Genomic DNA, 20,732 nt, shown 5'->3' with positions numbered 1-20,732 from the left:
CTGAGGGCCCCGGGCCCTCCTTGCCCCTCCCCCCGGGTGCCCAGACAGCCCCCCACCAGTGGCACAACGCTGCTCCTCATGCGCCGCACGTAGGCTGCTGGGGAGAGTATAAATTGGATAAAAGTCCATCAAACAGCGGCAATTAAGTTATTGATTTTCGACGCTGCCTCATTAAACTGGGAGCTTCTCCCGGCCTGTCCCAGAGATGGCTCTAATTTGACATCATGTTCAATTTGACGAAAGCAGGGCTCGGGACGTGAGGCTGGACCCGGTGGGGGAGGGGTCCGAAGGAGCTGTCTGGTCCATCCGAACCTTTGCAGAAAGAAGGGGGCGGGACGGAAGATCCAGAGGGAGCCTTAGAGGCTGAGGGTACGACCCAAAGGGAGGAGCCAGACCCCACCCAGACAGATGCACTCTGCCAGGTGCCCTGAAGGGTCTGGATAAAGCCTTCCTGGGGCTGGGCTGGGCACTCTGGGCCGACAGCTGCATGCTGGGAGGCGAGGCCCGTCCACTGCGTCCACTGCTCGACTGATGAGCGAGCCCGGAAGTGCTACTGCAGCAATTCTGCTAAGCCCAGCCCGCCGCCTGCCTCTCCCGCCTCCAGCCTGGGGCCCTCCATCATTCCAGACAGACACATGTATTTATTTTTCACTCCTTTGCATTTCTCATTTCCCTCTCTGGGTCCCCCGCCCAGCTGGAGTCTCCTAAGCCGGCCCTGCAATGCGCTGCCTTTGGCGGCTCCAGCTCCATGTCAACGGCGGCCAAGTTGCCCAGGGAAGCTGGGGAAGAGGAGTGGGTGAGCCCCCTCCTCCTGATGCTGGTGCCCAGGGGTCTCCTCCCAGGTGCCTTCTACATACACAGAGAAGGGAAAAGGACAGACTTCTACTGAGCACTCTCAGCCTCTTAAATCCAGCATCTCTAAACTCCACAGCATCTCAGAGACGCAAGGTGGGCCTCTGTAACACCACAGGTGAGGAAACAGGCCAGGCAGGGGAAATACTAAACTGAGGGTGCAAGGTGACGAAGTGGGGGATTTGACGCAAGTGTCAGCACAGGTGGAGTTACTCTGGGGACAGTGGCGTGGCATTCTGAGTCATCATCAGTGATGGCAATGCAAGTTTGACCTTGGGCACGGCGTGAACCCTTTTGGGCCACGACCTCCTCATCTGTGAAGTGCAGGTGACAAGACTACAAGCTCCCGAGATAATTTGAGCATTCAAATTGATTTCTGTGATCAGCACCCAGGACAGTACCTGACCTATGGGAGGCGCCCAGTGCACCCAGGTGTGTGTCTTCTCCGCACACACAGCAGGCTGCACACAATGGCACATCCTGCCTCCCTCAGATGCACCGAAATGGGAGGTGGTACACAGAGCCCTGGGCTTATGATGGGCACTCCATAAATGTTGGCTGTTGTAAATGTTATGAGGAGAGTGTCCCTATCACTCCCCCTGCCTGCTCTCCCCACCCCGTGAGCAGGCCGCAATGCCAGGCTGACTGACTCCCTAGGGACGTGGAAGCCGAGCTGCCCCCTCCTCTCTCTCTCTCCCTGGCTGCATCCCAGGGACTCCCGCGGGGATGATGGAATCATTTCCTCAATCCGGGATTCTTTATTGCCGCCATTACAGTTAATGCCGACACGTGGGGACAGGGAAGGGTCAGTGATTCACCGCTCCTCCCTCGAGTCCCACAGGAACGGCCTCCTCAAACCACATGCACCTCCCACCTTCTCCACCAGTCGGCAGCTCCCCAGAATTGGCAGACGAAAGGGTGCCAGGCTTGTGGCTGCTGCAGACCACCCTCAGGGCACTCCCCTGGGCCAGTTCATGAGGTTCAGCAGTTCACATTTTACCATGTATTCCCACAGCCCTTCTGTCCTTCCGCCCCCACACCGACTCTGTGGCGGAGATGGAGTGGAGAGGGACGCCCCACTTTCTAGGTTGGCTGACTTCTGTGGTGTAAAGACTTCTATCATGGCCCAGTTTCAAGCCACCAGTGTGATATAAACTGGCCTGCAAAATTTCTGAAAACCAGTATGTGCCTGTCATGAGCTGAAACCCAAGGCTATTTATTACCCAATAACAATGATAATGAAAGATTATGTTTATCGAATAATTACTTTGCACCAGATTCTAGCTACCTTTACATGCATTACCTCATGGGGTTTACATGATAAAATCCTGCAGTAAACTCTGCTAAGATTTCCACTTTACAGATGAGGAGGTGGAGGCCGAGTCAATTTCCTCATTTATGAATAAATTCCCGGGCTCATTATGAGAACTTAAACAGATTTCCAGGTCCTGCACCAAAGCCAATGCTTGGCCAAGTTCAGCTGGCAAGGAAGTGGGTGACACAGGATTCAAATGCGGATGAATCCGACGTCCAAACATGTGCATCTTGCCTTACAGGTAGGAGGAGGGGGTTGACTGGAGTCGAAGTAGATGGGCAAATGGGAAAGGGGAGGGGGAGGAAGGAGGGGAGAGGAGAGGAAGCGGGCAGGAGTGGGATTCAGAGTCTCCCTTGCCAGCTGCTGGACCCAGCCAGTTCCAGAACAGGGCTAGACTTAGCTGGGAACACGTGGCTCGCTGTCCACGGTGCTGCCCCAGCCCCTCCGTTAAGTGACGGTAAAGAGGTCTGCCTAACTGATTCTTGGGTAAATAGGCTATCAGGGCCCAGGGATTCGAGTGGAATGTTAAATATGAAATGGCCAGTCCTCGGAGGGCACAAAAACCAATGGTTCTCAACCTGGCTGCACATTAGAATCTACTGGGAGCTTTAAACTAAAACTGATGCCCAGTCCCATTTCAGGCCAATTAAATAGGACTCTTGGGGTGCAGCCCAGGCAAGGGAACTTTTGCAAGCTTCTGAGTGGTCCCAAAGTGTCCCCTGCACTAACAACAGATGCACTAGACTTCACCTGTTATTCCACTGCTGAGGACATTGAGTCATGAAGGGACTCGGTGACTTTCCAAGGTCACATCATTAATCAGTAGTAGGGGAAGAATAAAACCCAGGTCTGTCCAGCCAGCTGACACCCTCCCGGGCCCACTGAGCCTGTACTGAGACTGTCACTAGGTCAGCTGAAGCCAGGGTGGGAAGTTGGGCACTCCCGGGAAGAGATGCCTCTCCTATGTCCAAGGAGAAGGCATGGGCTTTGGCATCATAGCCCTCGTTCAGAACTGCCACTTCCTTGTACTGCAGTCTCACTCAAGTCATCCCTCCATCTGGCCTGTTTCCTCACCTGTACTTTCTGTCCCACGGTGCATCTCTGAGATGAGGATTAGAGATGATGGACTTAAGAGGCTGGTGAGGCCAGGGGTATAGTGGGTGCTTGACGGGAGGCTGCTCTGTTCTCTGTATCACGTCCTTGGCCCTGAACAGGAAACTTGAGTGCCAGCATTAGAAGGAGGGGGCTTGTCTATTCCTCATCCCTCATGTATCTGGGTGGCTCTGACGTGGTTTTTCCGGGAGCAGGACTGGAGCCTGTGTCCTGGCTTGTCCCTTAACACTTGCTATGTGAGAGGCTTCAGCTGTCCCCAGTGCCTGCACTGGAGCTCAGGAAGGGCAGACATACGTATATTCTCATTCCAGCCCTGGCCTTGGCTCCGTGTGCAGCTGCAGGAAAAACACCCGAGCAGACCTGGTCTCAGTTCCGCTCCTGCGAAATGGAGATAACACTTCAACCCTGCTGCTCCCTGGGTGCGGGAGGCCCCTTACAGAGATGGAAGTGATAAAGCATTTTGCAAAAGAACAGAGTCCTCCACCGAGGTGACCAAGTGTCATTATTATGAAGATGTTTGTAATTATTATCATTCTGCTTCCTCCCTGCTTCCTTTGCTACCCTGCTGGGCCTGGGGATACCCTAGGCTCACATTTAGTTTCTCAAACATTTATAAAAAAATGAGTCCTACCCCCTGCTGCTGCCAGCACCGCACAGAGTGCTTTCTATTAAAAATTAAAGACCACTTGTCGAGTCCCGGGGAGCACTCCGATTACACAGGAAACAAACCCGTTCTCAAACTCCTCCCTCCCTGTGCCCTTCCCAATTCTCTTTTCCATCATCACTTATAATCACGGCTTGCTAGGCTGGTCTTGACCTTGCTACCCGCCACCACCAGGGCAGCCTAACGTAGATGAATGACACAAAGGAGACACAGGAAAGTGTGTGTGTGTGTGTGTGTGTGTGTAGCGTCTGCAGGATTGAGCAGAGGGGGGCAAGTCCGGGACAAGCAACGGAGAAGGTGCCACACCCAGGAAGGTGAGTCAGAGATAGAGAAATGAGGGACAGAGAAACATCGGGACAGAAACTGTGACAGGAAGAGGCAGAAACATGGGGGCAAAGAAGGAGACTAGAGTCCCAGGAAGCAGGAGGATAGGCAGGGAGTGAAAAAGTGAGGTCTGACCCCATGAGGTGACAGCTTTCTCCAGAGTCACCAGGGAACTTCCAAATATCCTCCTCCCACTTTGTTTCCTCCTGGATCCCAGACACTGTCTTGCCCATCCAGGCAGCCCCGAGTGTGTGTGTGTGTGTAGCTCACATGTTCCCCTGAGACAGAGGACCCTCCTGCCAGCCCAAATTGAGACCCACTGGCTCTTCTGTCCTTTCAACAGTTACACGAAGTGGTCTGTTCGATAATCTAGGGACTTGTTTGTTGGGGACAGCAATACTGCAAGTGTCTGCAATGGCATCCTTCTGCCACTTGCAGAAAGCAAACATTGCGGCCTGCAACTCGGTCCCACTCATGCTCTCAGCATCTACAGAGAGCCCTACTACATGCCAGGCCCTTGAGGGCAGGATGATGGCTTTGTTGCCTTTGTACCTCAGCACTGTGCGCACACGGGGCCTGGCCCAGAGATGCTGCAAGTGTTTGTTGAATGGTTTGTTGATGGGAAAGGCAGAGAGATGTGGACAGGCTCCCCTTTGTCCAGATTACCTGGGTCGTGGGGCCAGCTCCCAAGGGCCAGGACCTCTGCTCCCCTCTGCTACCTCCCACTTCCAGAAACTCCTGTCCCGTTCTCCCCCGACCTGGGTGGTGAGAGCCAGTGCCGTTGCTAGGCAAAGAGATATTGCACATATAGATCTTCCTGGACTTTAATTAAAAACATCTTTAGAAGTTGTCTCTGCAGAGGCCAACAATTGATTCCTGGCTTGGGCCTGAGGGCTGCTGAGCCCCACTCTCTCTGGCTGCGGCTGGGACATCAGAGGCTCCCAGACTGCTCTGTCCTCCCCAAATGAGACCCTTGGGGGGAATGCACTGCCTCCTGCTGTCCTCCTTTCCTCTCTGCCACTGTCCCTGAATGCCCTGGGCTTGGGAGTCAGGCAATGCATCCTCCCACTTTTACACCCTTTCCTCTCCTGAGCCTCACTTTCCTTAGCTGTAAAATGGGGATGTTATCACTTCACTCAAGAGAGTCCACCGGGGTGGGATACAATGAGATTAAGGATGCGAAAGTGATTTTCAAGCTGTGAAGTCCTGGGCAAGAAGCAGTCTTGACCATTCCCCCAAAGAAAGCTGTGGGTGGCAAGTCCAGTGTAACTTGGGTTCTGGTTCCTGGTTCTGGCTGCGGCTCTTACTGTGGAATCTCAGACAAGTCACTTTATCTCTCATTGCATTTATTTCCTCATCGGCAAAATGAGGACAGTAATACCTGCCCTGCTTATTTCCCCAGGATTGCAGGGATAAAGGGAAATAGCTCTGTGAAAGCAGTGTTGGCTGATAGCTATTATTTAGTGAATATCCCAAGCAGTGCAGGCTGTACTACAAAGCAGGCTTTTTCCACCCATTACAGATGCTGCTCACAGAGGAAGTGGAATACACAGGAACGTGGCTGCGGCAGGGCCCTGCCCATTCTCTCACAGTCTCCTGAGCCCCAATTCCCTGGTCCAGCAGTGGCAATTCTATGCCACGTGGGCCACCACATTCTCCAGCCTTTGCTCGTGGCAGACATCACCGATCCACTGTGGTGTTGTTTTCAGCCGAGAGACCTTTGACTCCTCAACACAGCCTTATAGCCACTACCAAGTGATCGGAGCTGATGCAGGGAGCGACAGTGATCTATAGCTCACCTGTGCACTCTCACGCAGCAGGCAAAGTGCCCGTATACAGTAGGCACTAATACATGTTTACTGACTCCAAAGCAGCTACTTATTTTTCTATCCTCTCTGGGTCTATGTAAAAAGTGGGTCCCATTAAATGTTTGCTAAGGTGGATGACTCATCTTTGCAAGCCCTGTCAAGCCAAGTACACCGAAGGCCTTGTATATAATGGGCGCTAATAAACATTTTTGGATTTGTTTCAATTACTTATCTTTTCATCCCCTGCAGTGCCCAGAATAAAGTAGTGGCTAATATATGTGTATTGAATTCAATTTCTCTTTCCTGCAGCCTCACTAGTGCCAAGTATAGTGTCTTGTACACAGTTGGCATCCTTAAGCAGGTGGAACTGAACCGGGCATGGGACCCCTACGAAATCCCGTGGCTGGCTACTGGCCAGGTCATGATGCTCCAGGAAAGGGGTCCAGGCCCTCCACATTAAAAGGTTATCCAGTCCTGCTTTTCCCTCTATCAAAACTCACTCCCCTGTTGCTTTCATTCAGCCTCCAGCTTTAAATTCCCCCTCTCTGCTGCTGACTTCCAGAGCTGTGTCTCCAGTCTTATCGCTGCTGACGTTCCTGCCCATGGTCTATGCATCCCTAGGCATCTCCACTGGAGTTTCCGGTTAATGTGTCCACTTTAACACGCCCGAGAAGGAACTCTTCGCTTTGCCAACTGCTCTTCCTGCAGCGTTCTCTGTCTCCGTCATAGCAGCTCCTCCATTCAGCTGATCAGGTCAAAAGCTTCTTCCGGACTCCTCTGTCTCTCGTTCCCCACACCCAGTTTTCCCCCAGGCCCCGTGGGCTCAGCCTTCAGCGCACACCCAGAATCCCATCTCCTCTTACCACCTACACCATGCAAGTCAGCATTGCCTCTTGACTTCACCAGTGCAGTCTCCGCCTCACTCGCCTCCCTCCTTCCAGCCTTTCCCCCTAGGGTCTATTTTCAACATGGCAGCCAAGCCATTCTTTTAAAATACAAGTTTGATTATGCCACTCCTGTGCTTCCCATCTCCCTCAGAGTATAGCTGAAAATCTAATGGCTACCAAGTCCTATGCGATTCAACTTCAGATCTTTCTTCTTTCTTTCTTTTGGTTTTTTGAGACAGAGTCTCACTATGTAGTTGAGAGTGACCTGGAACTCACTGTGTAGCCCAGGCTGGTCTCGAAAATACAGCGATCCTCCTGCCTCAGCCTCCCGAGTGCTGGGATTACAGGCGTGCGCCACCACGCCCGGCTTCGGATCTTTCTTCTGAGGGATCTGCACACTTTTCCCTTCACTCCTCTCCAGCCACATTCATCTCTTTGCTTTTCCTCAAACACAATAGGATCTTCGCACTTACTATCTCCTGTACCTGGAGCCTTCTACTGATAGCTCAGTGGTTCTCCAAGTGTGGTCCCCAAACCTGCAACATCAACTGGGAGTTTGTTAACATCTAACAGCCCAGACCTACTGAATCAGACACCCTCAGGGTGGAAGGTGGGAATCTGGTGGTGTAGTTCACTGGCAAAGCACTCACCGAGCATGCACAAGGCTCAGAGGGCAGTGCCACAAAGGGAGACAGAAACCAACCAACCCACTCATCCACGCTGGGGGAGCAGGATGGCAACATATGCTTTAACAAGCTCGCCTGGTGATTTGGGTACACGGCAGAATTTAGAAATCACCCTTTTACATCATTTCGTGGTTCTTTTCCTTAGACTGAATGTCCTCTTATAATGAAGGCCTTCTCTGACCCCTCTACCTAAAATAGCTCTCCCCCCAAATCACTGCAGGTTCCTTTATTTTGCGGAGCATTATACATTTCCTTGTTTCTTTCTTTCCTGTCTCTTCCCTGCTCTGATATGCAAGGCTCCTAAGAATCCCTCATGGCTGGTATGATGCGGAATATGCAGTGGGCATTCAGTATCTGCGGCGTGGATGAGCCTTCTCAGAGCTCAGCAGGGAACTTGGGACCCAGAGGATGACACGGACCTGCTAAGGTCATGTGGGCACCAGGCCTCCAAACTGGCAGCTTAGGACCTGCTTCGCTGCATTAAGCCCTCGTGGCTGGCAGCCCCCCTCCCCCGCTCAAAACCGCGGCTCATCAGGGCCCCCAGCACACTTCCCTTCCCTTTTAAGCTCTGAGTGGTTCAATCTGTGAGCACCGCTGCCTTTCATGTCCCAAACTGCGTCCCTGCTCCCTCTGATCTCTGAAGCTGCCCAGACCCCACCGCTGCCTGGTGGCCCCGCCCCCCTCTGCCAGGGCTCGGGAGGCTCAGTAATTGCGACTGATTTTCAAAGCTGCCCGATTCTCCGCAAGCATCCTGGTGCCAGATTGGTTTCTCCTTCCAAAAGTTGCTCAAATGAAATAAACTAATTTAATTTCTGCCTCTTCCCTCTCCGTCTCGGGTTCCCTGACTTGTCCAAATGGAGTCACCCCGCCTACTTCTTTTTCTCAGTGCGATGAGGCAGCTAGCCGGCTGGGAGGGGCGGGGTAGGGCTGGGACTTCCGCTGGTGCTCACGGACTAGGGATTTGCTCTGCCTCCTAGGCTCAGCGTGACCTTGGATGAGCTGCTGTCCTTCTCCTGGACTCAATTTTCCCATTATTGTCTCCATCCAACAGTCTAGGGGCCAAGCCCAGTGGATGCTATCTAGCATCAGTCCTGCCGCTTCTGGAGCTGAAAAGGCTACTGTTTCTCTCGAGTCCTTCAGATGCAGCCCCTGCTTCCTTCTCTTTGTTTTGTTTTGTTGTTTTGAGACAGGGTCTCACTATGAAGTTGAGACTGACCTGGAACTCACTATGTAGCCCAGCCTGGTCTATCACTAGGAAGTTGAGACTGACCTGGAACTCACTATGTAGCCCAGCCTGGTCTCAGCGATCCCCCTGCCTCGGCCTCTTGAGTGCTGGGATTACAGGTGTGCGCCACCACGCCCAGCCCCCTGCTTCCTTCTCTAGCATCAGCGCCGGCTTTCTGGCCTGTTCCGTGCAGAAACGCTCAGGCCAGACTTCAAGTCAAGGAGTGAGGGCTGGGAAAGCCAGGTCTGCCTCGGGCATGCTGTGTGACCTTGGGCCTGTCACCATCCCTTCTGAATCGAATTTTTCCCATTTGCAAAATTAATTTCTAAGTTCTTTCCAGGCTCTGAAACGCCATCGGTCTTTGCCACTGATAACTTCCAAATGCATCTCTCCAGCCCAGGCCTCTCTGCTGAGCCTGTTTATTCAACTGTCTTTGTAAAGCTCTCCACTGCTTAATAAGCACTTCTAATGTAGCACGTCTGAAACAAAACTCCTGCTTTCCCTTTAGCTCCCCAATCTGCTCCTCCCATCTCAGTCAATGGAAATTCCATCTATTTAATCGCTCAGGTCAAAATCCAAATGGGCATCCTCAAATTTTCTTTCTTTCACACCCTACATCCAATCCATTAAGAGATACTTTCAGCTCTACTTTCAAAATATATCCACAAGTCGACCTCATTTCAACACCCCCATTGGTACTGCCTTGTTCTAAGTCACCACCATTTAGTGTCTTGGTCTTTATAACATCCTTCTCCAAGAGCCACCAGCTTCTGTCCTTGTCAGCCCCCCTGTTCCCCCACCCCTGCCTAATTCTTCATTGTTATGAGATCCTGTTAAAACTAGGTCACATCAGGTGATTGTTCTGGACAAGACCCTCTACTGACTTCTCGGTTTGCTCAGTACAAAAGGCAAAGCCCCAGCTATGGTCTACAAGCGGCATGATCTAGTCACCTTGCCACTTCTCCTTAGGGAGAATTAAACCCCAGGGCCTTTGAATCTGCTGTTCTCTCTGCTCAGAATGCTCTTCTCACAGGACCCATCTTTTCACTTCTTTCATGGCTTTAGCATCACCTCCTCACAGAGGTCTTATGGGACCAATCATTTGTTTGCTTGCTGTCAAATGTCAAATGAAGGGAGAATGTGCCCTTCACTGAGAGCAAGAAGTCTTGTCTACCTTTTCACTGCTGTGTCCCCAGTATCCAGCAATAGTAGATACTCAGAAAATAATTGAAAATAAATGAACAAATACATTGAAGTAGACACAGCATGTCACCAGCATGCACAGGCCATGCAGGCACACATCTGCACACAAGGTAGAATGCACACATACGTCAGGCAACATGTGTACCCACAGGTATGCACAGAGCCCACACACACTGTCCCCTGCTCTCCTGCTGTCCCCTGTGCCCCCTGCCCCTATTCTCTCTGGCCTGCTCTCTCCTCTTCCTCTGCTGTCTCCCTGCACCCTTCTGCAAGACCTCAAGTAGCCCTGGCCTCTGATGTGCAGCCGGGGAGCCGGAGGTCAGACAGAGGCAGCACAAAGCTGTGGGCACAGCTTCGAACAGCCTAGGCCCAGGGCACAGAACACTCCGGTCTAACACGGCGGGGAAGGGCATAGCAGCTTCCGGCTTGGGCCTCTTTCCCTGCGGCTCCAGTTTCAGCCAGAGCCCAGAGAGCTCTGGGCTAAGTGAGGCCCCCATGGTCAGACACCTGTTTGGGGCTCCCACGGTGGGCGGGTGAGGCAGAGTCACCTGGAGTCTAGCCTCTGTCCTCTTCTGTGTAAAGGTGGTTGTGACTACAGCTGTGTCTGGTGTCTTCATGTAGATGTGGGTTTTTGAGGGCTGGCTTTCTTCTCTGTGGGGTGCACGGCTACGTGTGTGCAGCTGCAATGCCCCGGATGCTTGCAGTCACACCCGAGAAGTGCAGCTGACGGTGTTTGGGGCCTCAGTGTGTGTGAGTGTGGTCCTGGGCTCCAGGTGGCAGAGTCTTGCTGAGCTGGGCCTTCCTGGTGGGCACCAAGCGGCACCTTTGGATGCCGCTCGCTGGCTGCACCCAGGCCGAGTGAGGTCCGGGATGAGAGAGGCTGCTGGAGCCTTTTCCTGGCTCCCTGGATGTGGCTGAGGCTGCACAGAGGCTCTCTGGTGAGGGCCGGGTCCCCAGTCTGGGTGTATCTGGAGATGGACCCGCTCTGTGCTGTGTCCGTGCAGTTGAACTTTCCTGAAGGTACAGCACACACTTTGCCTGTGTGTGTGACCAGGACAGAGTGCTGTCTGCCTGCAGGGCTGTGTCTCCGGTGTGGTTGTGTGTGGTGCATGGCTAAGCTTATATGTGGGAGGGGCTCCTGTGTGTCCAGGCATGCAGCTCTGTGCGCAATTGTGCAGGTGTGGCTGTGCCTGAGCGTGACGTTCATGTGCAGGTCCTTGTCCCTGGGGGGAGGTGCACAGATGGGGCTAAGGTCATGTGCATGGCCTTTTCCAGCTGTGCAGCTGGACCTGTGTCCAGGACTATGCCTGCCCTGGGGGTCAGCTGGGCTCATGTCTGTACCTTGCACCCTGGGGCAGCAGTTCCTGTCTCTCCTGCCCTGCCCAGCAGTTGCACTCAGGACCTAGCACCTCTCTCCAGTCACCCGGGCCTCACCGCACCCTGATCCCACAGTGCCTGCAGCCCACCTGTGGGAGAGAGCTCAGCCACGCTGCCGATGTAGGGGCCGTGCAGGAAACGAGGCTCACTGTCATTGATGTCCTGCACCTTGATGATGAATTCTGACTCTGGCTCCAGCAGGCGGTTGGTGGCACGGTCCCGAGCCTGGGCCCGCAATGTGTAGAAGGTTTTCTGCTCGCGGTCCAGACGCTCCATGGCATGGATGTCGCCCGTCAGCTCGTCTATCAGGAAGATGGTCCCAGCGCCCTCGCCCGAGATGGTGTACTTGATGGCCCCATCACCCTCGTCTGAGTCCGAGTGAATCTGGGAAAGTAGGAAGGGAGGCAGGGTAGAGGCTGGGGAGGAAGCTCCTCTCCGCCTCCCAACTCGAGTCCCACTGAGGGTCTACTCCTAAGCACATCTGTCCTTCAACACACACTGAAGACACTGAGGCTAGAAGACAGGCTCAGGCCAATCTGAGCCTGTCTCTGCCCTGGGTATTTCAGTGGAGCTCTGTGACTCACCCTACTCCAGCCTGGCCCAGTAATCCACCTTCCCTCAGCCCCCTGAGCTCTCAGCCTCAGCGGAGATCTGAGTGGGTCCTCCCTGCTTACAGTTCTGTCATGGCTCACCATGACCTTACAAAGAAGACCACAGTCCCTTCCTTACCTCTCTGCCTTGTAGCAGGCAGAGCCCTCAGGCTCTTACTTTAAGCCTGGCCCTTCTTCCTCTTCCCATTGAAAATCCACTCTGCCAGGCTCAGTCCAAATGCCACCTGTTCTAGAAATTTTTTCAGTACTCCTCTCCCCAGTCCCCCTCCAAGATCTCTTAGTACTACAACCATCATTATCATGTTCAGTCTTGTAGGATCCCTCTAGCCAGAGCTTTGAAATCCTCAAAGTGCATGCAGATCATCCAGGCATCTTGTGAACATGCAGCTTCAGACTCAGTAGTTCTGGGTGGGGCCTCGGAGTCTGCATTTCTAATGAGCTGCCTAGCTGCAGGTCCATGACTACACTCCCAGTTATAGGTCCATCTCCTGCAGGTGTGGAGCCCCAGGAGGTTAGGGTGGCATCTCAGCATACGGGGACAGGGGGCTCAGGGCTCAGCACACAGCAGGGACAGAGGGTAGAAGAGAGGGGAAGACAAGGAGTGGGGTTGGTGGACACCTCCGCACACCCGCTTGTGCAAAGAGCACCCTTGTCCAGGCCAGGACTCTAAAATCAAACCTTACTAGAGTGTGTTTTGCTACTTTTCCAGATTTTCATTTCTTCCATTTTCCTACTGAGATCAGAAAAGTGGGGCGATTCGCTCACGCTCTACTCCTCCACCCTATGCCTCTGATAGGAAGGGAGGAGCCCCTTAGCCTGGCTGAGCCTTGGCTTCAGCAAGCTTCAGTGCCCTGCGAGTTCATGGACAAGCCACTGCACCTCTCTGGGCCTGTCGCCTCATCTGTAACTGGGCCATCAGAACAGCACACCCTCCTGGAGGAGCTGAGGGGTTCAGTGAGTTGAGAATCCCCCAAGGCCCTTAGCAGCTGCCCACCACCAGTGACATGCACCTTATTTAACAGCCAGAGTGGCGGGGTGCTGCCGGTGGAGTGGCACTGCAGCAGGGCCCTGCTGGCTCAGGCAGGGATGGTGTGGTTGCTGGAGCACGAAGTCCGGGGGACTGAGAGTTGGGGCGGGGAGTGGAGAGGGACTGTTTACTGTAGGCATGGAGGTTTCGCAGTATTTTAATAACCGGTACAACTATACCTGTTTGTACTAGCTGGAAATCAGCTCTGCCCGAGACATAATAAGTGTCTAATAAACAGTAGCTATAGTTATTATTATATTAGTACTAAATGTTCACTATATATAACTGGAATTTCTCTCATTCCAGTACAGCTAGGCTCTAGACCCCAGGCTGTTTGTGCTCCACTGAGCTCTCTTGGGGAGGAACCAGCAAAGTCTGTTTTCCTGCAAACAGAATCACCTAAGACTTTACCCTCCAAAGCCCAAATCTCCAAGGCAGCCCCGAGTGGAGGAAAATCCATCTGGATGAAGCTGGAGACTTGGGGCAGGTCCCTGCTCTCTCTAAGATTCCGGGCTGATGGGGTATGAAGGAGAGAATCCCTAAAGCTCCGCTTGGGCCAGGAACCCCAGCTCCCTCAACAGGGGGTCAGGTGCCAATGAATCCGTCAGGAGAAGGGAGGAAGGCCCACCCCTGCTGTGAGGGAGGAGCGGGGTGTAAATTCTGCGGGTAGAACTTTGCGTCTGAAAGGTGGATTATAGAAGTGCCATTTGGAAGATTGAATGGCCCATAAACATTTTCATATTTCATTAGCCGATTAATGGGCATCTCTCTCTTTTTGGCGAGTCTGCTGATTCTCAGCAGAAATTGCAGGGAGTAAATGGAGGCGTCTGGTGGAACCTTTCCGGGTCCCTGTCCTGTTATAGATTGCCCCAATTAATGCCCATCCTGGGCTCCACCGAGAAGCCTTCTTCCTGTCCAGTTACTGTTAATAGATTTCTCATAAGTGGCTGGATTGTAAAAACCTCATAACTCAGTTTAATGCCCCAATAAAATTATCTCAGGACGTCGGCCCTGAATCATCAGCAGTGCCGGAGTTGAGGAGACCTGTGTCTCCTGTTGGCTGTTTACACTTCTTCCCAGGGAAGATGGGGTGGGAGAGGGTGGACCTGTTCCCTCGTGGGGTGTCTGCTCCCCTTTCACAATGGGACCTGTGATCTGCTTATTTAATCGGCAAACATTTCTGAGCAGTGTGGTGGACGAGATGCCACTTGGGAGGAAGTTTAACAGCAATAAACTTATGGGTCTCTGTCACTGCCCTATGAAACATTACTATTCCCATTTCTAGGCTGGGTTGACTGAGGCATTGGCTCTGCGTGGAGCCAAGCTCCTGACTCCACCACTCACTAATGGTATGGTCATGGGCTTGTTAATTTTACCTCTTGGAGCACTTCTTTCCCACTTGAGACAGCAGCTGGAGCCCTACCCAGAGAAGGTGGGGTAAGGAATAAATGAGCGCCTGTTCACACTGTGTCTATGGCGGTTTCCTTCTCTGCCTCCTGAATCTCCATTACGTCCCTGCAGCCTTTGACATTTTAACTCAGACCTCAGGCAGGGATCACTGATCAGTGAGGAGTGGGGAGGAGGAAGTGAAACCCAGCGATGATGTCATCGATGTTCTGTGAAGCACGACTTGGAGCTAGCAGCGGGGCACAGGAGCTGCTCTCTGGGGACTTCAGAGGCAGACAGGGCCAATCTGCTTGGGCAGAAGCTAAGAGCTTGCAGCTGTGGATTTGCTCCAGGCTGGGTCCTGACTCTGGAGTGGAGAGAGAGCACCTCTGACTCAGTCCTGAAAAGATATTTCTCGACTCTCAGCTGTGTGCAAAGGCTGCGGGATGGTGGCCCTCTCATTTCTGGAGCACCTACTGTGTGTCGGATTGTTCCGGGCCGTGTGCAGAAGTGGAGTGTGTGAACAAATTCCCATTTACCAGGTTAAGAGACCGAGAGATGGGCCAGGTCTGTTTGACTTCAGAGTCCAGGGGCTCCCTCTGTGTCCTCCGTTAGTCTGCGTGTTGCATCTCTAGCAGCAGATGAGGGGAAGGGGGGAAGAGTGGGCTGTCACTGGTCTTGATACCAGCCTCTTCCCCGTACCCAGCAGGCCACTCTCCTCGGTGGCCTCTTCTCTCTGAGCCTGTACTTCATTATTCAGAAAGGGGCCTTGAGTCACAAATCAGGAAAGATAATTGGCTTTGAAGTCGGGAGCAGCTGAGTGCTGACTCCAGCTTTGCCACAGGCCAGTGACATGGCCTTGGGCAAGGGACCACCCTTCTCTGAGCCTCTCTTTTCTCCTCTGCAAATGGGGCTGCTATCGCTTCCCCCGCAGGTTCTGAAGAGCCATAAGGCAAGACATGGAAGTTTCTGGCACACATAATAGGTGCCCAAGGTAGATCTGCAAAGCTATCTCCCCTCCCTAATCTCAGAAGGGATGGAAGCGGTCACCTAATTTATCTCCCGGACCCAAGGGCCGTAGACCCAATTCCTGGTGCACCGGAGATCTGACACTTTCTTTGCCTTTGTCAGCTGACATCTTCCTGTCTTTGAAGCTCAGCTTGTTTCCCTCTCCAGGTAGCCTTCTCAGATTTCTTCCCCTTTGGGTGAGAGACCTCGTCCTTCCCCCGTCCCTTCCTGTACACCCTCCTCTCTGCTCTGCACTGCTGCGTGACATCTGACATATCTGTGCCTCCAGCTGCCTTGGGACTCAGGGCAGGGGCTGAGTTCCAGTCTTCTGTCTGAGCTCCACCCGCCTGGCACACAGTAGGGGTGCTGGCAGTGGGCAGTGGACAGGCTGAGTGTGTGTGTGTGTGTCTGTGTGCACAGGACAGCGTGACACTACGAGTTCCTTGAGGTCAGGGCGCATGGCTGTCTGTTTCCACATCTCCAGCACCCAGCAGCAGGCTCAGCACCACACACATTAGATGCACAAATGATGACATACACAACTGTCTCCTGGGACAAAGTCACCCTGTTCATTCCCAGGTCCACACAATCTGGGTTATGGAGCACAGTGGCCGTGCACTATAACATCCCAGGCACAGTTCTAGGCCCCTTTACCCTTATTTCACCGATGCCTCATGATAATCCTGTCGATCAGAGACCATTCTTTCCCAGTGATACAGACGGTAAACTGAGGCCCAGAGATGGCCTAAATCCGGCCAATAGCCGCATAGTTAACAAAAGGTGGCCTTGAGGCTGCTGAGACAGTGCATCCAGGATTCTTACTACTGCATGGGATGAGGCCGGCCCCAGAGGCGAAAGCCCTCAGGCCCCAGCCCTCGGTCATAAACAATGAGGAAAACATGAGAGTGATGGTTTCTCATCCCAGGGGGCTGAAAAATGGGATTTACGAGGCCATTAATTACTTCCTCCTAATTAAATCAAAATTAAATGTGAGCAGAGGTACGTTTTCCTTATTAAAGACAATTAAACGGACACTGTAGCTACGCAAATAAAACGAGTCCAGGATTTAAACGGAAAGCAAATCAAATAAAAAGCCTCCCCCAGAATGTGAGGGGTCTGTTCACACCCGCACAACTCGTAAACCAGGAGTTCATCAATTTTCTTTAAATATTAGCAACTTAATTAAATCTGCTCTCCTCCCCACTCTAATCCTGCCGTATATCTAAAATAGATCTCACCGCCCACAGGAGTTGGTCATAAGGGCTGACCCCATAATTCTGTCTTTTTTTTTAAAAAAAATTAAAAATCCTACAAAATCCACATCCAGCTGACAGAAGCCTTGGGGGAAATTACAATTCGGACAAAGGATTAGTCAAAGTACCCAGATTTTATGGAAAGGGTGGGAGGCTGGTCTGAGGGTGGCGGAGGGAGAAGGTGAGGAGAGGTGGCCTGGAAGTGAGGGTGGGGTGGGACCATGCGGGGAGCCGTCTGGGGGGCCTTGGCGACCACCGCAGAGGTCCCTGCCGCGAGGTTCCTGTGGGGGCCGACAGGAGCCTGGCAGTGGGTGAGTGATGGAGGAGGCAGTTGTAAAACAGGTTACTACTGGGCGCCTGGGGTTCACCGTGCCTGGTGCTGTTGCTAAGCTACCTTTGGAATTCGACAAGGACTGATGCTTGGAGCGGCTCCCTGGGGGTGGGGGGCCCAGGAACAGTGAATCAGCTGAAACCATGGAGAGGTCCTTTCTCCTTGAGGAGCCAGGGAGCACAATGTGAGCACATGTATGTGCATGGTGTGCACGCACACACCAGCTGCATACATGTGCCAGCTCGGCTGGAAAGGGGACAGGTGGTTTTTAAAAGCACAAGCTCACAGTCCTAGAAGCTCGTGACAACCTCTCCCCAGTTAGTGCTGAGAAACCAGGCTGTCAGGTTGCCAAGAAGGCTTTGGGGACTTGGGACGGGGGTTGCAGAGTCTGTGTAGTCGGTATATCCAGGTGGTGGAAATAGGAGCAAGATTTACAGTAACAACAGCTAACACTTACCAAGCATGGGTCAGGACCCCCATGCTATTCTAGGTTCTTGACTTACTCTGACTCCTAGATTTCTCACCACCACAATCCTTTGAGGAAGTCCTGGTGAGAGCCTCTTTCAAAGGAAACCGAGGCACAGAGAGATTAAACAGCGTGGCCGAGGAGAGAGGGCCCTAAACAAAGAAAGCTCTGGTTTTGAGCCCGGGCACTCTAGCTTGTCCGCCCCTGCTCACACTCAAAGCCTCCTCGGTAAGAAAGTGTGCAGGGGCAAATATTTGCAATGAACCAGAACCTTCTTGCTCCCTGCACAGAGTGCCTCTCCAAGGGTGGCCTTGAGTGGAGGAGAGCAGGGGTCTGGGTAAAGGAGAGGGGCAGGAAGAGAGGCCTCTGCAAGGAAGGAAAAGATGCCCAGGCCTGTCGTGGCTCATGGCAGGTGCTTAAAGTAGACTCTTGAACCGAAGTAGGCATGGAGTCATCAGCAGGACTCGAGTTTTTCTTCCTACTGGGGATTGAATCCAGGGCCTGCACGCTACACTACACCCCGAAGCCTTTTCTATTTATTTATTTTATTTCATTTTGAGACAAGTTCTCACTGTCACTACATGGCCTAGGTCGCGCTCAAACTTGCAGTCCTCTTGCCTCAGCATCCTAGAGTACTGGGATTACAGACGTGGGCCGCTGTGCTCAGCAGGACAGAGAGGTGCGTTGGCCTGGTTTCTTGGTTGGGTGCTGCTGTGCAGCTTCAGCTCTCTGCTCTCCACACTCTGGCTCCTGCATCTTTCCTCTTAATGAGAGGATTTGCTGGGATGCTCCCCCGTCACCAGACTGTGCTCCAAGGAGATGGTATGGGGCTCAGCTTGCGCCTTTGAGACAATAAAGTCTCAATGGATAAAGGTGCAGGTGGTGAATCAGAGGCCGGTTTTTTCTCTGCTCTTTAGGACTCAGATGGCTGGAGAGGTCTTTGCAGAGCCGCAGCTGCTACTGCCGGCTACAAGGCTGAGCACTCAGCGTGACATTTAGCAGACGACAGAATCCTGGGGTCTTCCTGGACCACCGGCCTCTGCCCCAACCTGGAGGCCTCTGCCAGGTCTGGGCAGTCAGGCCAGGGCTGGCCTTTTCTACCTGGGGATTCAGTGACTCCGGCTCACTCAGGTTCAAATGCTGGCTAAGCCACATGCCCACGCCATGACGTTGCCCTCTCTGACCTCGGTTTCCTCGTCTACAAAAGGGAATGATGATTCCTACCTCGCAGTTTGAGGATTAAGTACTTTATAGGGGAATAATGAAAAACAACCACAAACAAACAAGCCACAGGCCAAGTGCTTTATATGCTCTGTTTTCTTTTTTCATCCTCAACCGTAGGAAGTGCGCGCTCAGAGTTCTACTTCACAGATGGAGATGAAGTCTTTGGGAAGGGAAGTGAGCGCACTGGCAGAGCAAGGCCTCAGACTTGGTGGTGTCTGCCTCCCAGCCTTCCGTGTGGTAGCTACTTTACCCTGAGCTACTTGCCTGGCTCGGCCAGCAAAGGCCCCTCCTTCCCCACACGTACCCCTCCTCCAGCCCGGGGTGTGGGGGGAGCCACAGTCCTGGGCTCTGCCTCCAGGCTGCAGGATGATTTTCAGTTGTGAACCCGCCCAGCACCATCAAATCCTCGCCCGGCTCAGCTGTGGGGATTGACTTCAACCACAGGTAAGGAAGGGAAAGAAGCTGAGGCCCAGGGACTACTGTGTCCACATTGGAGAAAAGCTGGGTTTCCTACAGGCAAACCCTAAAGTGTATATTTCGACTTGCCTCCTGTCCTTGTCAATGATCCTGATCCGAGGGTCTCAGAATCACTCAGCCTCCCAGTCCCGAAACATTTCAGCACACCACAAGCTCCAAAAAAAGCTCCACTGCCAACCAAAACTTCCTGGAAATCTGGCGCGCCTTAGCAAAAGCCAGAGAACTGTACCTGGGCACCACCCTGCTTTCATCCTCCAATCATCCTCCACTTCAACACATTAACTGCTGACAAGTCTCTGAATAAGCCAAGCTCCTTTAGGTCTCTGAAGTCTGCATAGTCTTCCCCATCAGCTTGATGAACTCCTACACATACATCAAAACCCAGTTCAGGTGTTGGTTTTTTTTTTTTTCCTCCATAAAGCCAGCCAATGGATAGCATTTAGTGAGTACCTACTCAGCATCAGGCATTGGCTTTGAGTTTTTTAATATACCAGGATGTCTGTTATTCCGTGGAACCCCAAATGGCAGAGGCTAGATCTTACTTACATTTGCCTCCCCAATATCACACCTGGACCCCACAAGGGACAGGGACTGAATGGGTGAATAAAAGTGCTTTTCGGTTCCTTTTACTCCTGGGACACAGATCTTTAGCGAGATGAACTAGCATTTACTGGGAGAGTCTGAGAAGGCGACTTTCATTCACTCAGTGAACAGTGTGAACCGTGTTGGGCTGGGCACTGGGGATTTAATGGTGAGCACAACAAACATGGCCTGAGAAGAAAGACACATGTAAATCACACGATCGAGCGAACACAGGCGTAATTGGGGGATCGGGAAGGGAGGGTACGGGGACCTCAGGACATGTATCAGGGGGGGTCTGTCCTAGCCTGTGTGGTCCGGGAGGGCTTCTCCGAGCAGCGGCCTTTGAACTGAGACCAACAGTGAGCCCGGTAGCTGGTAGGAGGAGCAGGAAAGAGCAGGTCAGGGGAGTAAACAGCTCAGGCACAGGGGCAGTGGCAGGAGGGCATGGGCATTCAGATGGGCACTAGACAGGAAACTCACAGGCAGTACGGCTGGGGGTCGGGCTGCAGGGACCCGGCCTTCGGGCCCCGCCCCGCAGGGAGTGTGGGCGTGGCCCCGCGTGCGCAGGAGCTGGGCTGGCTTTTCAGGCCGAGTGGCCAGAAAGGTGCGCTGTGATTAGATGGCAGCTGAGTCCCCGCGCATCTACTCAGCTCCCTCTTCTGTAGGATGCAGAAGGTGGAGGTCGAGCAGGGTATGGGGGAGTCAGGGTAGAGATAATTTTGGGCTCAGCCGCCCGATCCTAGCTGGGGAACGGGAAGGAGGCACAGGGAGGGACGGAGAATCGAGGCTGGGCAGGCGACCAGGGTCTCCGACCTGTACCGTGCCGCGCAGCCTGAGCCGGGCAGCGCTGGGCCCCACTTTACCTTGCCCACGTACAGGGGCTCGGTGCCCGTGTACTCCTCCACCACGAAGA

At 53.1% G+C, this 20,732-nt stretch overlaps 1 protein-coding gene across 1 annotated transcript in view; it reads right to left on the bottom strand.

The window, feature by feature from the left end:
• The window catches only part of Cdh22 (cadherin 22), a gene marked incomplete at both ends in the record, with an annotated part of 64,692 nt that extends 43,962 nt beyond the window's left edge, over window positions 1-20,730 (bottom strand). Inside the window, 2 exons of the mRNA XM_010626287.1 lie at window positions 11,544-11,838; window positions 20,683-20,730. Of these exons, the coding sequence (XP_010624589.1) occupies window positions 11,544-11,838; window positions 20,683-20,730 (343 nt within the window). The remainder of the gene's footprint in view (window positions 1-11,543; window positions 11,839-20,682) is intronic.
• Window positions 20,731-20,732: the final 2 nt, after the last annotated feature.

The sequence above is a fragment of the Fukomys damarensis genome, unplaced genomic scaffold (genome assembly GCF_012274545.1).
Source record: "Fukomys damarensis isolate Sample0158 unplaced genomic scaffold, DMR_v1.0_HiC HiC_scaffold_22, whole genome shotgun sequence".
NCBI classification, from domain to species: Eukaryota; Metazoa; Chordata; class Mammalia; order Rodentia; family Bathyergidae; genus Fukomys; species Fukomys damarensis.
Note: the sequence above shows the minus strand (reverse complement) of the source record. Positions and strands in the feature narration are given on the sequence as shown.